The 19460-nt window shown below is 43.4% G+C and overlaps 5 protein-coding genes across 5 annotated transcripts; 1 reads left to right on the forward strand and 4 right to left on the reverse strand.

Annotated features, from left to right (window-relative positions):
- Positions 1-653: 653 nt before the first annotated feature.
- Positions 654-1674, reverse strand: EAE97_007559 (uncharacterized protein; the record flags this gene model as incomplete). The annotated part of the gene is made up of 2 exons (XM_038878074.1): positions 654-1255; positions 1308-1674. 2 exons carry the CDS (start codon positions 1672-1674, stop codon positions 654-656), a joined length of 969 nt encoding a protein of 322 aa, XP_038730912.1.
- Positions 1675-2754: 1080 nt separating this feature from the next.
- EAE97_007560 (uncharacterized protein) lies at positions 2755-3998 on the reverse strand (the record flags this gene model as incomplete). Its single annotated transcript, XM_038878075.1, has 4 exons — positions 2755-3207; positions 3403-3589; positions 3638-3747; positions 3870-3998. The coding sequence occupies 4 exons, from the start codon at positions 3996-3998 to the stop codon at positions 2755-2757; spliced, it is 879 nt and encodes a 292-aa protein (XP_038730913.1).
- Positions 3999-5187: 1189 nt separating this feature from the next.
- EAE97_007561 (uncharacterized protein) lies at positions 5188-7790 on the forward strand (the record flags this gene model as incomplete). Its single annotated transcript, XM_038878076.1, has 7 exons — positions 5188-5504; positions 5563-5651; positions 5830-6306; positions 6360-6898; positions 6954-7153; positions 7214-7595; positions 7662-7790. The coding sequence occupies 7 exons, from the start codon at positions 5188-5190 to the stop codon at positions 7788-7790; spliced, it is 2133 nt and encodes a 710-aa protein (XP_038730914.1).
- Positions 7791-8119: 329 nt separating this feature from the next.
- EAE97_007562 (uncharacterized protein) lies at positions 8120-10959 on the reverse strand (the record flags this gene model as incomplete). Its single annotated transcript, XM_038878077.1, has 3 exons — positions 8120-8524; positions 8576-10621; positions 10669-10959. The coding sequence occupies 3 exons, from the start codon at positions 10957-10959 to the stop codon at positions 8120-8122; spliced, it is 2742 nt and encodes a 913-aa protein (XP_038730915.1).
- A 1378-nt stretch (positions 10960-12337) lies between these two features.
- Positions 12338-13728, reverse strand: EAE97_007563 (uncharacterized protein; the record flags this gene model as incomplete). The annotated part of the gene is made up of 2 exons (XM_038878078.1): positions 12338-12890; positions 12968-13728. 2 exons carry the CDS (start codon positions 13726-13728, stop codon positions 12338-12340), a joined length of 1314 nt encoding a protein of 437 aa, XP_038730916.1.
- Positions 13729-19460: the final 5732 nt, after the last annotated feature.

The raw sequence follows: 19460 nt of genomic DNA on the forward strand, positions 1-19460 counted from the left end.
TTCACAGTTCTGGAGACTCTTCCAATTCGTTGCTTGTCCAACATTGTTTTGATGTCAGGATGGCCCCCTGGTCCTTGCAATTGATGCAGGTACAGACAAGTACAGACAGGTACGGGTAAGCATCATGGTAGTCCGTCATCTGAGCTCTGAGCTGAGTATTTTGTATCATGTAAAGTACACTAAGAATTTAGGACATCACTCAGTTTGGAAAGAAATTAATCACGATTGAATAGAACTTTGATTATCTTGTAACTGAGAGCTAACAAATTCTCTGTCTAATTGATACCTTTTAACTTCAATGTCAAGATCTCCGATAGCTTCACCCCTTGCTAACCTTAACCTACCTAGGCGGGCAACTGTTGGAGCTCGAAATTTCAGCACCTAGAAAGATGAGTGTCATCATGTAATAGTCTTTTCGCTTCAAAGGTAGTGAATGCTGCAAAGACAATTGAAACTTTATATTTTCTGTAGCTATTATTCATGCCAGTGAGTTACTTACATAGAAACCACGAGAGAGAGGTGATATTATATATTATTGTTCTAGTGTAGAACGTACCTCAGAGAATGACTACTTGAGTATGTAGGTTGCAAAGCAAGCTTTTTGAGTTTGCCTGGAGTCGTTCGACTTTTCTCCTGACATAAAGATTTTTATTTCATTCCATAGACTCCCTAGGTCTTTGTTGATTCTCATAGATGTCGCCTCTTTCGAAGGGTCTTGTACCGTCATTTAGAACCATAGCCTCCCTATGGCGTCTTCTAAGATAATCTTCTGCCGTGGTCTGATCCCTTGGCCTTCTCTCAGCATAGTTGCTATCGATATCCTCCATGTCTTGATCCTCAGGCTCTTCCATCGCAAGGCGCCGTGCAGCTGAATCAGGACTTGCGGGTAGAAGTTTTGCTTCCTCTAACATTTTCCTGCCCCTTTCATCATGAAAAAGTGGCACAATCACTCGATTCAAGCTCTTCTCTTTATTGAGTGAGTCCATAAAATTGATTGAACGCTCCTCTGTGGTTACACCCCAAGGCTCTTTCACCAACCAACGTTCTATAAACCCAGCGTCTAGAAGTTCCTGAACACCGTATTTGTAAATCAATTCGTATATTATCATGAGGCAGCTCTTCTCCGCTGTGTCGCGAAGAGGCCAGTTATCCCAATCTGGGTCGTATTCATGGTGCACATAGTCCTCAACAGAATATTCCAAGCTTTTGACTAGTGCTTCATATGTTTCGGGCTTGTGTATTCGTTTGACAGTCGCTAGAACAAGATGAGCTTAATGACACGGGAAGTTGAGAGTAAGAATACATACAATTGTTCACAATCAAAATAAATGCTCGAACTGCTATCGCTCGTTTGCCGTAATCTGGTTGACTAATTTCATGAAGTAGGCTGTTAATGGCGTGTTCATTGTGCAGAGCACGTTCGCAGACAATGATCGACGCAGTTTCTTGAATTCCGTAGTTTGGATTCTTGATCAACTTCTCCAATGTACTGAGTTTCAAAGAATCCTCGGTCTTCTGATCGATGAAATGCGATTTGTTCTCGGGAGGAGGAATTGTGGCAGCTTCACGAAAATGAACAAGGCGATACCGCACAAAGGCCAAAACAGCACAAGTTGTAACTCCCAGCCCTAAGAATAACAATCGCTCTTGTCCTACTGGCGATAGCATCGCCATGTTCAATGAAACTACATTCAATGACGAAAGTGGTTGTGAAGGGAATTGTGGTTTGATTTGTTCAGAATTGTAAGCCACAAGGCTGACGAACGAAGGGTAATTCTGGTGGGGCAGTCGCGCGTACCGGTCCTGTGGTATCGGATCATCCATCCTCTGCGGGGTTTGAACTTTAGGGTTGAGCGTTCAGAAGCTCTAAGTTTACGTATTACTACGGGGAAAAACTAGGCATGTCTCTTATGAGATCAGAGAAGCATTCATCATATCTGATCTGATAGTCCTTCTTCCATATTCAATTCTTTCTTATATTTCAACAAGTCCTCGTGACCTATATAGGTACACAAACCCATCATTCATCAACCCAAGGCTATAGAGTTTGACAGCCAAATGCACAAACGCTTTCTTTCTTAGGGGGATTAGAATTCAGTCGATGATGAAGGGACTGTTGAAGATGTTTTCTAGCTGGCTTGCACTCGCGATCTGTTAAGCGATCGAAGGTTGGGATCAATATAAACATACGCATTCGCCATTTGCGACAAAGAATTGTAATCATGAAGGGGATCTTAAAGCGGGGCCCAGAGTCAACCAGAAAGATCAACACTCGGTTTATTGGTGAGCTGATATACAAACTAGCTTTCCCACCGATAGTTCACTGATGAATCGAAAGATGGTGACGCATCATATCCGATTTCGTCTCGAGATGATTGTAAGGGGTCATGAAATGAGAAGCGGGGAAATACGGGAGGGTTGTTCGCGTTAGAGGGATTTACACACTCAAGATTGTACATTGTCTAATCAACAAATGACTTACTCTTGTTGCAGAACCAGGGTGTCATATTCCAAGAATCCAATGATGCGGATTACAGTGAATATTTCTAAATCTTTAGATATTCAAAGTGTGGTTCTTTGAGAGCACTGCAATTGTCGAGACGGGTTCAAGGTTTCAAATGACATATAGCCCAAGGTCTTTTATCGCCAGTATTTTGAGACTTCCAAGATGCTATGCACATGTTTAGTATATGGAACAAGTGGCTATTAGAATTATACCTAGTAATCCCATGTCTATTGTTATTCTGATAGAGCTCACGAGCTTTCCGGCATCTCCGCTACTCCATGGTGACCCGCACTCATCTCATACGTTCTACGATCTTCCAACTCCTCTCGTCTGACCACGTCTTCAGTCCCATTCTTCTTCGTCATTCCTCCGTAAGTATCTCCTTCATGAAATGCGAACGACTCCTGATTCGTCAAACTTTCATTATTTCTCATCGTTTCTCGTTTCGGCATGTTCTTCCTCTTGGCTTTCATTATAAAGAACACCCCCGCCGCTATCATAATTGATATTGCTACTGCGACACCCACGACTACCCCCGCAAATGCTCCACGGCTTAATCTTTTACCGCTATCCGTGTTGGTATCGGAAGCTGTGTTCTCTGGCGCGGTTTCAATTGTGGTTGCTGCGGCCGTGGTACTAACACTTGGAGTATTTGTCGTCACTGATCCCAGTCCCAGGTCTTCTAAGACCTTCTCGTCACACTGTAAGATATGAGGGTCAGTATTGCGTATCGAGACATGTTCTGGGGGAAACGAGGGAAACGAGAAAAACGAGGTGCCAGTAATGTGTATGGAAGCAAAAGGCGCATGTATAATGGAAGATGGAGATGAAGTTTGAGGTCAGGGAACAGAAGTATGCATTTATGGCTAAGTAATTGGTGGATCGGGTAGACTCACCTCTCCTCCAGACTTTGCGCCGCAAGAGATCGTTCGTTTTGGAGCAGTTGTCGAGTTCACGTTGTCATTTGCGGTTGTCACATCATCAGGTAAAGAACCGGTCATGTTTGTAAGAGTAAATCGGTCCGAGTAGGCTGTGATCCAAATAGATTCATTTGATGTCAGATAGGAGCGGTACCCGAAAAAGCTATTCTGTATTGGTAGGTGTTCTAAAGGAGGGTAACAGGTATCTTACTATTTGTCTTCCAGGTTTGGACCTGAGCTGTTTCTGATATTGACTGGAGGGGACTGAGTCGTTGGATCGCTCATTTGATATCCAGATATTTTGAATATATAAAGCTCAAACTGTAAATATATGTATTCAGCATCGCTTTGTCAATCCGCTTCATCGCTCAGTTTTTAGACTTTCTCTTTCCCTTCCTTGCGATAAACACCGTATGAACGTATCCAAGCAAAAACAAACTTACTGGGGCAGTATCATTTCCAGTGAAAAGAACAACTTCCCAACTCGAATCATCAAATTGACCCAGCGTGGGCACTATCCCGCTATCACCCGCACGAATTTTATATGGTCCTGGGTCAACAACTTCTCCCATGGCAGGAGACTTGAAAATTATCTCGGCTCGACATACTGCTATTATAATTAACAGTAGCGTAAACCCTCGAAATGATATCATGATCGTGTCTTCGGCGAACAATTGATAAAAAACATACGGGAAAGAAGCACAGTGAAATAAAGAGAAAACGAAGACGAAGAGGGAATTGCGAATAGCAAATAGCACGCGAAACAGCCAACAAGCACGGTTATATAAATAACAAACACCATATAATCATGTGTAGCACTAATATGTAAGAAATCGTAATTGTAATTCTTGGGAGCCTAGGATAAATGGGGATCTCATCCAATTCTAGTCCTTTAATCGGCTTTGTGATTAAAGCGCTATCAAGGGAAGCGATCCTGGAGACACTTGGCCCCCAGATGAGAGTATGAGATTCGTAGACGCGCAGCAGCACCGAAGAGGATGGGGTACACGGCATCGAAAGGATTGACTCAACTTGGTATGGATATGCAAATCTCAATGTAATTCCTTAAATTGAATTGCAGTACGAAAACACAAATGAAACCAAGAGATACGACAAGGCTAGAGCTGGACTATATGTATATTTTTTCAAAAGAGAAAGAATAATATCCACGACATTGAATAGATCACTGAAGTTTATTTGGTGATTGATATATTGACTGGTGGAAAATTGATCTAATTGACTCACCACTCCAACATGATCAAGTGGAGAGAGGTCCTGATGAACCTAGGTACGGCGCTCCAACAACAGATCCGTTGCCAAGGTTCTTGGACCAGAATATCGGCAAGTCAATCTGTGGCGGAGATATAAGTATTCTACTGCCTCGACTACCTAGTACGTAGCTGAGTTTAGAAAGGTAATCATGACTTCTGATATCAGAGAAGGATGGAATTAACTGTTGGAATACGGTTGGAAGAAGAACATTAACGTTAAATCTGACTACTAGGTAGGTAAATTAATTTCAAGGCTAGTGTCGGATATCATGTGCGGGGTTTCTGTTGGACTTGCCTCGCATATCACGTGCATGTTAATATGAAGCTCCAATGCGGTGTAAGATCTAGAGTGGCCATATTCAACACTTTGTTTTCTGATTCTCAATTGTCAACACTTGTTCAATCCAATTGAAAAGTTGAGCCATCAAATCATCGAACAATCAGACATCTCCTTTTCATCTGAAGCAGAATCAAGTTGAACAATCAAATCATGACTATCCGGGTCAATTCCTCCACCTTCACCCCCGAGGTGTTGATTTCTGCACCTCGGAGATCAGCAGCAACACCAAATGCAGATGGTAAACTGGCATTGTATACTGTCTCGACGTATTCTTTTCAATCTCACTCAAAGACTGCCAAAATCAATGTGTTGAATATAGGTACTGGGGTAAGTTCGACCCTGAGCGATAATGCGAATGATAGTGAGCCAGTGTGGCTGGGGTGGAAGAACGAGGTGATATGGTTGAGAGCTGGAGAGAAGGGAGTGACACATTTAGTATTGGCCGATGCAGATGATTTACAAAGGAAGTAAATATGACTCAATATAGGTATCATTCATCAACGAACATTGATTGACAGCTTGTAGGCCCAAAATCATCACGACTTTCGACGGTGGCATCTCAAACGTGAAACTTACAGCTCTTACTTCGGATGTTGTAGCTATAGCTGTTTCTGGTATGTACTATAGTTACTTGTTCTTTTTTCTTCTTCGAAATTTTCGAATGAGTTCGAAGTTCAAACTCCACGTGAATAATATTTCAGCACTCTCCGATTATGTTGGTCGTATCATCAGATAACGTCCACCCTTCAATATACTCTCGCTTCTAGTATAACTAATTTTCGCATCTCTCAGGCTTGGCAACTCCATCCGGCAATTTATATAATTCTGAAACAGCTAAAAAGCCTCTGTCAACAGCTAAAACATACTCAAAGCTGTTTGTGAGAGAATGGGATGCATGGGTTACGGAAAACAAGAATGCCATCTGGTATGCAACGATTACAAAAAGCAAGGAATTTGGAGATGTTAAAGTCTCTGGATTGGTGAATGCTTTGACGGGTCATAAAATATCTCTTGAGTCTCCAGTACCACCATTTGGAGGAACAGGAGATTTCGATATAAGTAAAAACGGCATAGTCTTCGTTGCCAAGGATCCCAAGATTGACCCAGCCAACTATACGAAGACCGATCTATACTACATTCCTCTGAAGACATTCACAGAGTCAGAGGCTCCAACGCCCCTGTTGGTCGAGACTGGTAACCTGAAAGGCTATAGTCAAGGGCCTGTGTGGTCGCCAGACGCTAAGTCTGTGATTTTCACAAGAATGAAGAGTATAAAACATGTTTTCATCTCTTTAAGCGAGCGATGTTCTAACATAAACCAGGTATTCAGTACGAAAGTGACAAGACGAGACTTTTGTTGGTACCTGACATTACTGACCTCACCAATGTCCAAGAATTCTTCGAAACAGAGGACGGCAAGGGTGGATGGGACTTGAAACCCGAAGATGTCACATTCAGTAACGACGGAACCCAGATCTACGTAACAGCAGAAGAAAATGGCCGAGTAAAGCTTTTCAAGCTGCCAGCTTCTCCACGCCATGCTACTAAGTTACCCGAAGCTCTGACTAACAGCGGAACTATTACGGAGAAGCATGTTCTCCCAAGTGGTGAAATATTTATCAGTGGGAGTTCTTTAATTGACAACAGCGTCTATTCGATTATAGACCCATCCAAACCCTCAGAAAAAATCACAGTTTCATCCAGCTCAGATGATGGAAAAGCCTTCGGACTTTCACAAAAGCAGGTTGATGAGTTCTGGTATACAGGAGCTGGAGATTACAAAGTTCACGCTTGGGTATTCCGACCATCGAACTTCGATGAAAACAAGAAATATCCTCTTGCGTATCTCATTCATGGCGGAGTAAGTGACCTGGTGTCTGACAATAGCCTCTGCAATATGCTAATCATAGACTTAGCCGCAAGGTGCTTGGAACGAAGGATGGAGCACACGATGGAACCCCGCGGTCTTTGCCGAACAAGGTTATGTTGTAGTGACCCCGAACCCAACAGGAAGCACTGGCTATGGCATGGCGTTGCAAGATGGCATCAAAGGTCAATGGGGTGGACGGCCATATATAGACCTTGTCAAGGGATTCGAGTATATCGAAGAGAACCTGTAAGCTTTCAGAATATGCCTGATCTCCCATACCCGTCAGTCAATATTAACACAAGCTAGATCCTACGTCGATACCGACCGTGCTGTAGCTTGTGGCGCCAGTTACGGTGGATACATGGTAAACTGGATCCAGGGTCACGATTTAGGCCGAAAATTTAAAGCTCTCGTAACCCACGACGGTGTCTTCTCAACTCTGAACCAATACACATCCGACGAACTATTCTTCCCCCATCACGATTTCGAAGGTACAATCTGGGACAACCCTGAAGGATACGCAAAATGGAATCCTGCCAGCCACGTCGCTAATTGGGCAACTCCTCATCTAATCATCCATAACGATTTGGACTATCGATTACCCATTTCAGAGGGACTTGCTCCGTTTAACGTGTTGCAAACACGTGGAGTAGAAAGTAGATTCTTGACGTTCCCAGATGAAAACCATGTAAGTTTTTTCCTCCCCTGAAATGCTCGGTTGCTGTAGTATAATGCTAATGTTGTGTGATCTTAGTGGGTCTTGAAACCCGAAAATTCAAGAGTCTGGCATAAAGAGGTTTTCGACTGGATCAACAAATACAGTGGTATTACCAAGGAGAATGAAGAGTTGCGAAAGAGCATTGAGAAATTGAGTGTAAATTAGCTCTTAGGTTGCGTGGGGCAATGAATGGATGAGACAATGAAGGCAAATTTGATTCTCGAAAGGGATGGAAGGATGGTTGGCATATGGACATAATGAATAACAAGGTTTGACAACGAGGGACAAAGCATGAATTTACGAAGAGCAAGCAATATGGAAAAATGGATCTTGTTCTTTTGACCTTCGAGCTGGTATCTATATCATTTATGCATGATTTTCTTTCAGGTCCACAGATCCAACATGTACACCACTAACCAATCCACACATTACGTGGTGACACTACCACTTATGGCACCGCACCGCCCTTACTTCACATCCTTTTAGAGACATCTCTATTTCTTTCCCTTTTTCCTCCATTCCTTCTCCCGCTCATAAGCCTTCGACTCCTTTCCTTCCTCGCCCTGAATCTCGGCAATGAGTCTCTTCATCTTCTTCTCATGCGCCGCATCCTTCTCCTTCTTCTGCCTCAAGCTTTCTCTGGCAATGAAGTTGCTATCCTTGCGCAATTCACGCATAGCACCCTTCCTCTCCTTCTTGTGCTCAGCCTTCAACTTAGCAGTTTCAGCGCGTTCACGATCTGGATCATAGTGCTTATCTGGATTGTAGGAGTCTTCAAACTTGGGTATGGAGGTTTTGATGGCGAGGGGCTTGTGGTGGTGGAGTTCAAGCGGACGACGGGCAAGGTGCGCTAGTTGTAACATGGTTTGGAATTTGGAGATAGATTTGCGGATGAGGGTCTGAAGGGCTGGTTAGTATTTAGACGTATGGATGTTTGCTGTGTGACTTACTTGAGTAGTTTCTGGAAGTTTTGACCTGCAAGATTTACTTCCCAAATGTTTAAGGATCGTCAAAGCTGGTTCAAAGACTTCGGTGAAGGCTGATTTTTCCGTCCATAAATCGGCACTTGCGTTCAAGATTTTGATGTTAGCCTGTAACAAAGCGACTTTCAAAGACTCTTCGTCGTCGGCCGAAAGCTCCCGTGGGATACAGTCGTAGAAGTCAATCTGTCTGTCTGATGCTGAGGCTTTTTCTATCCTCACAGAATTCTTTGGCTCATGATATGGGAAGCTCCCTGGGATCTTAGCCAGCTTAGTAGGCGCCAAAGCACATAAAGTATTCTCGATGAAGCCGACTACCTCTGGAACGTATCTCTTCGATAATCGTTGATATTGCAAGCACAAAGTGGAAAGATATGCTCCCGCAGCATAATTGGATAGATCCTGAGGAATCTTTTGACCAAGATAGCGTCCCATGGTCAAGATTGCAGGGGTAACAACTTGATGGAAATGATCCGAGGTTGGAAATACTGTTCCAATAGCCGTGAGAAGTACGAGATCCCCAGCCTTCAAAGCCAAAGCTCGTGATTGATTGATCTCGTCGAGATGTCTTCTAAAAGCGTTGGCAATTTCGAGAGGAAAGGTTTTGGCGAGGGAGTGGATGTGGCGGATAATGTTTTCTAGTACGGAGAAAGGGGGACGCTGAGCTTGGTTTGCGAGGTACGAGATATGAGAGACGAGAGAGACGGAGAAGCTTCCTAGCTTTACTTTGTTTTCCGAGTTGAGTTTAGGATGATACAGAGCTCTGATACGCTGAACAACCGTTGGCAAATCTAATAGAGCGATGCCCTTGGTAATCTCGAGAAGTTCTTCGTGCGATTGTGGACATGGGAAGGTATAAGCAAGGTCACCATTGACACCATTTTTGGCAGGCAGCTCCACCTCGGGGAGAGGGGCGTTTGCACCTGTCAAGAATTCCGGTCTCTTGGCCTCCTCTTCGGTAAGCAGACCTTCGAGAAACTCATCGTCTTCGTTATTGGATTCTTCATCCTCTCCATCAGATTCGCCTTCCGATTCGTCGATGTCTGAGCCACTCGCTACGAGATCATCATCTATAACGAAGTCGTCCTCATCATCGGCACCTAGTTCCGCAGCACTAGGTCGTGTTTTGATACCATCTCCCAGTCCATAATCTTCTTCTTCTTCCTCTTCCTCCTCATCATCTGCCCCTCGTGCGCGATTGTCTTCTTCGTCGTCACTTTCTTCTGCCACACCTTCCATACGACGCAATCTCTTCTCCTCTAATTCTCGCAATCTTCTTGATTCCTTCTCCATCTTTTCGTCCTCTGTTTTCGATCTTTCGGTAGGTTGGGATCGTTTGTCTTGCGCCATCTGCCTCATTCGAATATCATATTCCTTTTCCAGCTTCGCTCGATCGCCGCCGTTCATCAATGCTATACGCTCCGGGTTCATGCCAGGGATGTCTTCCGGTGCTGCAGCTGGTGCTGGTGGCGGTTTCTGAGCCATGCCGCGAAGAAGTTCATGGATATTCGACATGTCCTTGTCCAATTCTTCTCGCAAATCCTCATCATCGTCCTTGGCCGCTTGTCGCTCATATTTGTGCATTTTAGATTTAGCAATAAGTTCTTTCATAACCTCTTGCTTCGATTTTTTTCGTTCTGGCAAAGCCGTTCCCTCTTCATCCTCATCTGACCCTTCGGAATTTGAGCCTCGGCGGCGCTTTCGTGCTTGTCGCTCCTCGTCGGACTCGTGGTCGTCAGCGTCAGACAACTCCAATCCCTCCTCGTCGAAATCATCACGGATTGCAGGACCATCCAAAGAAAGAGATTGTCCCATATGCGTAAGCTCGCCAGAGAATTCGTCGTCTTCAAGATCAAATGCCGAGCTATTCTTGTGGCCCCTCTGCTTCTCCTGCGTAAAACGTTCGAGCATTTTATCCTCGGGAGCCATTGAAGGGTCATTTTCTCCGAAACGCTTATCTATTATACCTCCTACTCGGTTTCTACTTTGCATTTCAACAAGTAAGGTTTTACGGCGCTGATAGCACATTAGCAGATGTCAGACACCCGTTCATACGAACTTACATTTTCTTCCGCAAGACCCCTCGCAACACCCGGTTTCTTGATACCCTTTGAAATTCTCCCACCAAGTGTTTTATTACTTGTGACTTCGAATTTGGGTGCTTTAGCCTGCTTGATTTCGAACGGGTTGAATTGATCTCGAATTCCATTGAGCGCGACACTTCTCTTGATTTTCTTCTCCTTATTTGCGCCATTCTGTGCATTTTGTTTCTTTTGCTTTTTCGATTGCTGAGGACCAACGATTCCTTGCTCTCGGAGAGAGGCTTTCAGCCTCTTGAGCTGGGATGGCGGCATCTTGATGGGGTTGCAGTGAAAGTCAAGAGCTCGTGGTATCTATTATTTCACCACTCGAACTTTTTTTCGACATGACTTTTTTATCGCTTATCGTCAACTGCCTGTGGCTAGTGTTTCGAGATCGTTGTGGCTCAAACGGCTAAACTGTTAATCCGACTCGGCTCTTATTCATTAACCAGTTGATGAATTCATCGACACTGACATAACCATACTATTGAATAACAAATGAAAAACCATACAGGCGTGTTACAACTTTGTGTGTGACATTTCTGGATCCAATAGCTGCTATTTTTACTTTGTTTCTGACAACTGTCTAATATTCATCGGAATATCCAAACTTCAACCTGGAATTTTTTTCTATGACTTCTCTATACCAAATAGCTATGAAAGCGAATAGACGATAGACCTAACAAACCGCGAAACTATTAGGATGATCTAAAGCATTCGATTGCTGAAATTCTCAAAAAGTATTGAACGCCGCCTGATGGTCAAACTCGAAGTAAAAGCATTAAGTAAGGGCCAATAAAGATGGACATGTACTATCTATAGCATTTGCTGCGCAGAATATTACTATGAGATGCATTAGCTTTCGAAATCGAGAACTTCGCCGAATCATGATCAGAAGCAAGTGATATACAAGGTGACTTTAGCACTAGGACATTGTGATGAGAGTACCTAGGTAGGCAGAAGTTCTTTGATCATGCATGAGAAATCCCCAGGCGTCTAATGTGAACCAGCGACCCACCCGCGTTGTATCCACTACTGCGTCTCGAGTTGACATACGCCATTGGGTTATCAAGAAACGTCTTGAAAAGGATTCTCATGTTTCGGTAGTTATTCAACACATAAAGATCCAAGAGTGAAGTTGCCCTATTTGTTCTGATTTGAGATTCATTGCCAAGTGAATGGTATATGCCTAGATGGGCATACTAATAATCTAATATACAAGAAAGTGATGGTGACATAATATATATAAACAAAAAATCCTTCATAAATCATAGTCTGTCTATATCCCATAATCCATGCCCCGAAGTGTATGCATACACAATGCTGGGTATCTAAACATTGGGTATAGAGAAGAAAAGGGAGAGGCACCGCCATCCCAGCTGTCGTTAAACAGAACGAATCGAATAGAAATGCTAAAAGAGCGTAGAGAAAATAAAACCATCCCCTGCCGTGAGACCAAGCCATCTAGTTCCATCCCATCTATCTTAATTTTGTAAGAAAATCGTTATAATGTGCTGTAAAAACGTGGTTGTAGGAAATGTAAAAGGTCCGTGCTTTCAGTCGGGAGCCACTTGAGGCATTGATGGCTTTGAAAGCTGGAGCACGTTGAAATCGAAGATATCACCACTCATCAACACCTGCAACTAGAACCCTAGAAACCTCCTACCCAAACATTGAAGTTTGTAAGACCGCCAATAACTGAACTCTCCGCCGTGATCTCAGTTCCACTCTCAGATTTGACCGTCTGCGAATTTCGGACAATAGAGAAGGTCACATTACCAGTCTGCCCCGAAAATCCATGGCTCCAGCTGTTCAAGCCAGCTTTTCCAGAGTAACTTGTCACTGGTGATTCGCCAATTTGCACGTGCACATCGGCAGCTGATTGCAATAATGCCGTGAAGAATACTTTGTCCTCACAGAGAGTATTGGGACTGTATTCTATCTGTCCTTGATTTGGATTATTACCAAGCACACCTCCTGTTAAACCAGCAGCAGCGGGAGATGTGCGGTACCAGTATTGCATAGAGTCGGTAGTGGCATTAGATCTGATGCCTTTATACTGAGATATGTAGTATGGCAAGAGGGTGAGAAGGTTAGAATGTGGCATGTTCTTGACGTATTTGAGGGAGTTTGCAGGCACCTCCTCATCATGTAACAGGGGTGCTATGTACGAAGACTCTCCCCAATCGTTCCATGTTACAATTCTGTGTAATGCATTAGTTTTCATGTTTAGGGGGCACTTGAGAGTAGAAAGCCCAGAGGGGCGGACGAGAATACGTACTCGACGAATTGAGGCTGAACTTCGAGAACTTGTTGCCAGCGTTCAGACCAAAGATTGTCACCTCTCCACATCCATGCAATTGGGTTTGCGTCGCTGTGGAAGAACCAAGGGGAGACACCCATCATGTAAGCCTTGCTACCCAAAGTATTTTTCCAAGCAAGGTCGTTTGCAGTCGTCATGTTTACTGGTCCAGCTGGCCACATGTCCCAACTAAAACCACCCTGAACATTGTTGAGTTGTGCGCTGAATCCATCAGGGCCCAAGCTCGTGTAATCAGGGACGAAGTAGATAGAGCCAGCAGTACCTTGAACAGCGCTCCGGATGGGGCCACTAGGAGTCCAATCTCCGGCGTTGTTCACTCCCTCAAAGGTGGATACAAAGATTTGTCCGTTGTACTTGAAGTATGCAGAACTTACCCCATATTTGTTGAGATATGATGCAACCGAGGACGAGCCTGTGGCCGGCCAGGGTCCGCTTCCGCCAAGATAATCGAAAGAGAAGAATAGTTTGAAACTACTGCCGAGATTTGTAGCAGCATTGAAAGCATTTTCAACCTGTGTTGGGATGTTTGAGTCACCAGTGGCGATGTTGAGTGTAAAGGCATCGATGCCTGCAGCCTGGGCAGTTTTTATATCGGTTGCCCAGTCGTCGGTAGTATGGTGAGCAGTATTGCCCATCACAACGTGTGCAAATACATACTTCTGGGCTGAAACCACAGAGGCAGTCAGCGTTGATGCCAAAAGAAGGAGTGAAAATCGCATGATGAAAGAATCAGATCGACTGAGAGATTGAAATCGACTGAGAGACTGAAATCGATTGAGAGATTGAAATCGACGAGGAGTATCGAATCGGAAAGAAAACCAGTTCCACCGAGAGAGAAATGAAAAATAAAGGAGTGTGGTAATTCTGAATACAGAAAGTTTACGTTGAAGGAATGTCAAGTAGAGGTCTACATACAGCAGAGCACCAGGCTACAACTATATCTTGAACTTTGTATGAAAGGAAGAGAGAAGTTGAGAAACTATTCTTTTCGGCGCAGCTGGCAGCCATCGCATCCTATTTCACTTAATTCAATGCGGGTACTACTCTGTACTCCTTTGTAGGACCTGCAGGATTTACGCCAGGGGTACCTTAAAATAGTTTGATCGTTAGAAATCATGACATGGGGGCATAAAAAGTTGAAACAAGGCGGCGACCTATGAAATCCTTCAAGCCAACTGATCTCCCCGCGGCTGTTTGCTCGCTCAGGGGTAATTGTATGATCTTGGTCTCTGATTGGGTTTCGGTCATTCTGCAGGTCCATGCCAATCGTCCCGCGTTTCCAAACAAGGAAAAAAGTTTGCTATCAGATCGCGGCTAGAGGCGTCTGATCTTTGGCTACTGTGGGGTCCTATGTGATAAGCTTGACAAGCGGTTGAAAAATGTACGGATGAACGATATTTTGATCTGCAATGGCAAAAAAAGGGGAGAAGTTCAGATGAACAAACAGTAGAGTATGAGAATGAGTAATACAAAATGAAACGAAACGAAACGAAACGAAACGAAACGAAACACAAAATCGTGTGTGTGTACTTTCTAATATCTTCGCCCGTACCAATCTAGGTATATGACAGGACAGGCAGGTATATGATAGGTATACGATAAGGTTATGTCACTTACCAGGTTGTACTAAATTTTCATCGGATTTGACTTCCTGTTCACTGCCACCATTATCCCTTCGACTCGAGTGATTTGTCATAAAGAGTTGACGAAAACAATTTCTTGATGATGGCGCCATTCTGCTTATGTGTTTATTCACGGTCAGGGTCAGGGTCAGGGTCTATCTTTGTTTGAATGTACGAGTAAGCTTGAGAAAAGAAAATCTTAAAATACCTACTTGTTGGCCTTTATCAGCGAGTCCTCGTCTGACCTGGTACTGCAACAGGGCTGATAACATAAAAAGTATTGCTAATGATCGATTAAGCCTGGTCGCGCGGTACAATTATCCCTTACGCAAATATATCAGTACGAGAGAGTTGTACGGAGTATGTACACTCAATTTAATAGTTCAGAGACTTTCGGTGATTCAGTCAGCGTCAAGCCTTATCGTTGTAAGATAATTCAAAGTTCGGTTGTCAACGAACACCTCGTACAACGAATCAACGATGGATACCCAATCTTCTGTTCTTTACCAAATTAGGCTAATTAAGTCTCAATACGAAACTACCGGACTCTGGCCGCTCGTTGCGTCCTTGGACCCCGTAGAAGATACCCTACCGCCAGAACAATCAATTTTACCCAATCAGAAATGTGAAGTGCACTCCAGTAGTTCGACCTCAAGTACCTACAGCTACAGCTAGCTAGGGTAAATTAGCCGGCCAAGGTTCAGCTCTTGGATTGGACAGATGTGCTTCCGGAGCATCAAAAATCTTCACGATGCCTTGTGAGTTTGTGATATTAATATCGGTCTGCATCTATTATCTATCTTTCGGGCGACAGGACGTTTTGGGTGTTAACATGTTGTGATCATGGAAATTCCGGCATTTTCGAGAATTGGGGAAACCTCGGTATAGATCTCAGTGTGCTAATAAGCTAACATCCGGCCCCGGAGAATCCTTCAAACTAATTTTCAGAATACAATGTCCAATTCAGTAACTATTCAGCACTCGACTGTCATACTCAAACTTCGCGATCACATTGACCATGGTATCTGCTAAAGTAGCAAATGAGCAAAAGGAAGAGGCTTGGCATGAATCTGAAAAGTTTCAGGAAAGCACTTGATCTTCGTCGAACTAGTGCTCGGCATTGTCTGCAGCAATGACTCGGGGTTCACAGCGGTAACTTGGCGAATTATCATGACTTGATCTTGGAATTGTGGGATCATCAATGATGTGCTCTCTTATCAACGCCGTTGCTGCCTACAACATAAAGCAATCCAAAGTATTGTCTCTCATTGTTGCCTTCCAAAATATACACTAAACAATTCTCAACATGTCTTAAATTGGGACTAGATCTCTGTTTGAGTGGACTTATGGGCTCCAAACTGTACCTTGAATTAGAAATTTGCAAGCCACAACTTTCGATCCTATGTATCCAGCAGTCATGACGATCAATATAATCTTGCTGATAGCTAGGGCTATTTGACCATCAAGATCTAAATTTAGACAAACTCGGCTAAGGGGAGTCTTCCTGTCGCCGTCTAAAGCCATGCTCCTCCTAAATCTGCGAATGACGGAGTAGGTGTTGTCTCCAAATGTATCATTTTCTTTCTTTATAATCACCACACCCGTGCTGTAGAGCCTTCCCGACTTGCGAAGTCGAGTACGAGGTGAGCAATGGCCCTAAAAATGGAAGGTGTTAGGCCAATTTCCTACCGTGGATTTCATGATAATCGGGAGGTTTGTCATGTCAATGGAGGATTTTTGGAACTGTATATTCCTGAACGATCTCGTACCTTCCTTCAATTTCTATAAGTATGCCTCCATATTTCATCCATTTTTCTGTCTAGTGACTCAAAATTAATTACATTTGTTCTACTTCTGGTATCAGTACCAATATAAATATCTTAATCTGACATCCAAACTCCACGCACCAAATATGTACCCTTACGATGATCAAACTCGCTTATCCCTTATTCACTGTTACTCATCAACATAAATAGCAAGCATTGCATCCTTCAAACAATGATCCTCACAATGATTCACCAAACACATTGTCTTCCTTCCCGGCTTTCATTAATGATCAACGTCCCCCACAATACCAAAATCCACGAGTTTCCAAGGATTATTCGGTAAGGATCACATCTGATAACCAGGGTTACGAGCTCGAGCTCCCACGGCCCCCTAAAATCTGAACACACATATGTAGGTGGAATTGTTTATCTACACAGCCACCATTTTCTGTGACCCTACTACACAACCCCGCTCTTCGAAATCCTAACCTCTAATTTACTCTTCCAATCATATGGTTTCCCTCGCGAGGCATTTGTATCCATCCAGTGATGTGATCCCACTCGCAAGACAGCAAATGTCTTTGTCATTTTATATCTTCATCCTCATGTTCCATGCGGCAAGTAAGTCAAAGGATAAAATACTCGCAGACTTCTTTTTAAATTAGCTGGGTCCAAATCGATATCCTGTGCCTCGTTCAAACATTTCTTCTTTGATTAATCATGCAAAGATTCACATGGAAAGCACACGCAGAAAATCGATATCGTTTCATTGATGTCGTCGTAGTATATATTTAGTATGCACTTAGCCATTGGGGGTTTCAGTATTCCGAAATCAACATGAAGATTGGAGATTCACATTTTATTTACCAGTCTAGACCTGCTGGAAATCAAGGTCTGCAGTGCCCGGATGGGTAACATTAATATTCCTTCGGATTTGATACCCGTGTAGTGAAATATTTGTCTGGCTAAGAAGCGCATTCCACGCATCTTTGTTCTCAATTTTGTAATAGAAATTCTCATCTGTCGTTTGGAAGATTTGATAGCCATTACTACTTTTATGCTCTACTCTCGGGTTGTTTTCCTTTCACTCACTCAGCCTCTTCTTCCTGAATGACACATATTCCATCTGTATTATACATCTATACATGTTTGATTAAAACGGGCAGTTCCCCTCTTCGCACTCACCATCATATATCATGATTCATTACTCCATTCTCTCTTAAAAAATCGAGCACGACTGGAAGCTTCAAACTATACACTGTATCCGAGACTCAAAGAGCACGAAGACTGACTGAAACCACAAACTTTAAACAGATAGCCCAGAACTGAAACCGGCATTGGCATTGCCTGATGTTGACCGCGATATCTATCTCCACTTCCTTTCTTCGCCTCTTTCAGCACATCACTTCCACATTTCCAATCTTCAAAAGTAAAGTCGGAGGATAGGTACGCACGAGATGTTATTTCGAGAAATATTCTTATTTTCCAACTGCCAATTATCAATAAGCATGACTGCACGAGACTGTAAGCAAGATAACACAAAATGCCGATAGAAAACCAGATGATACTAAACGGAACGAGGAGAAACCTAACCACACACTCACATATCCAGATGATAGAATAAGCATCATCGGTACAGAGAAGTAATCACCAATGAGTATTATTCCAACCTGACGGAGAAAGCGCCAGGAACTCGCGTATGGCTACTAGAAGGATTATATGGCCATGCCTTCGAAACCGACCAGAATTGCGAATCGGTTTCTTCCATGTACTCTCGCCAAGAACAGTTCTTCGCCCCTCATGGACCTTGATATATTAGATGTGTTTACGAATGCATCAAGAATATTCCATCGTGTAAATATCAAGCCCGCTTAGAACATTGTGCTGTATGTAAAAGAAAGAAATGGTAAACTTCCTTTTTAGATACGCGAGCAACGTATGATCTCCTCTTTCAAAAGAATCAAAATTGGCTTCTCAATCACAGGCTCTAAACAGCGAACGTCACTCTCTTGACTCAACTAGTATAAAAGTTCATTGGAAAAGATAAGCGCTACAACTTCACGTCTTGATCAAGTCTCCTCCCCAATTCCGAGGATTCTCGCTTTGCTCTCCCCCGATATATTCATAGAGGGATAATTTGCCAACCTGATAGCGTTACTTCCCGCAAACCATCTACTCTGCAGTTCAAAGAAAAAAGCTTTTGTACAATTTTTGTTACATTGGTCAGTTCATTGACAGACGCGAGCGTGCTCCACGACGAAGAACCAAGTGGTGTCCAAACATGCACGTCTCTCCTCGTTCTGTTTCCAAAATTCTCACTAATAAACCACTTTGAGCACACTGTCTCCAAAATCCTCTCCAAGGCTTTCCCTTCATGTCACTCACTACACTGCTTTCAAACTACCTTTCACCCGAGTCAAAAAAAAGAAAGGTCCGAGAACGAAAGAAGACATACAACAGTGGGGATTCGCTGGTGGTCACCCACCCAACTACTAATCCACCGATCTGAAGCTTGTGTATGGCAGAGCGGACGGGATGCCCAATTCTCTTCAGTCTATGGTCGTATGTGACAGGCCCATCGGTTACAAAAAAATATAAATCCTCTTTGTGTTACGCGAGTCGGGTTTGCTGGTCAATTTGCTCAGGATGATTATCTTGTCATTCAACTACCTCATTTCCCGATTAGAAGCGTGCCTTTTGATAGAATAGATTCTGTATTTCCATTCTCTCTAGACCGTAGTCGTATGTAGAAGGAAATGGACTCTTGGAGATATGACAGGATGGCATTGGACAGTATCGGCGACACAGGGTTTCTGGGAGAGAAAAGGGGGGCAGGGAGAGTAAAAGAATAATTGGAAAGAAGAAAAGCCAGTATCAGCAAAGGGACTTGATATCCTTCGTGTCTGGACCCAACCATAAAATTCGCCATATCATGAAATCACTCCTGGATACATAGCCCGTGATATTGTATTGACAGAACTTGAGATACCTTCACTCTAAGTATGATCCAAATGAATAGATATAGTCATCTACCACGGTTTTAAATATATCCTGCAAATACAA

Source organism: Botrytis byssoidea, assembly GCF_014898295.1.
Source record: "Botrytis byssoidea strain MUCL 94 chromosome Unknown BBYS_015, whole genome shotgun sequence".
Classification (NCBI taxonomy): domain Eukaryota; kingdom Fungi; phylum Ascomycota; class Leotiomycetes; order Helotiales; family Sclerotiniaceae; genus Botrytis; species Botrytis byssoidea.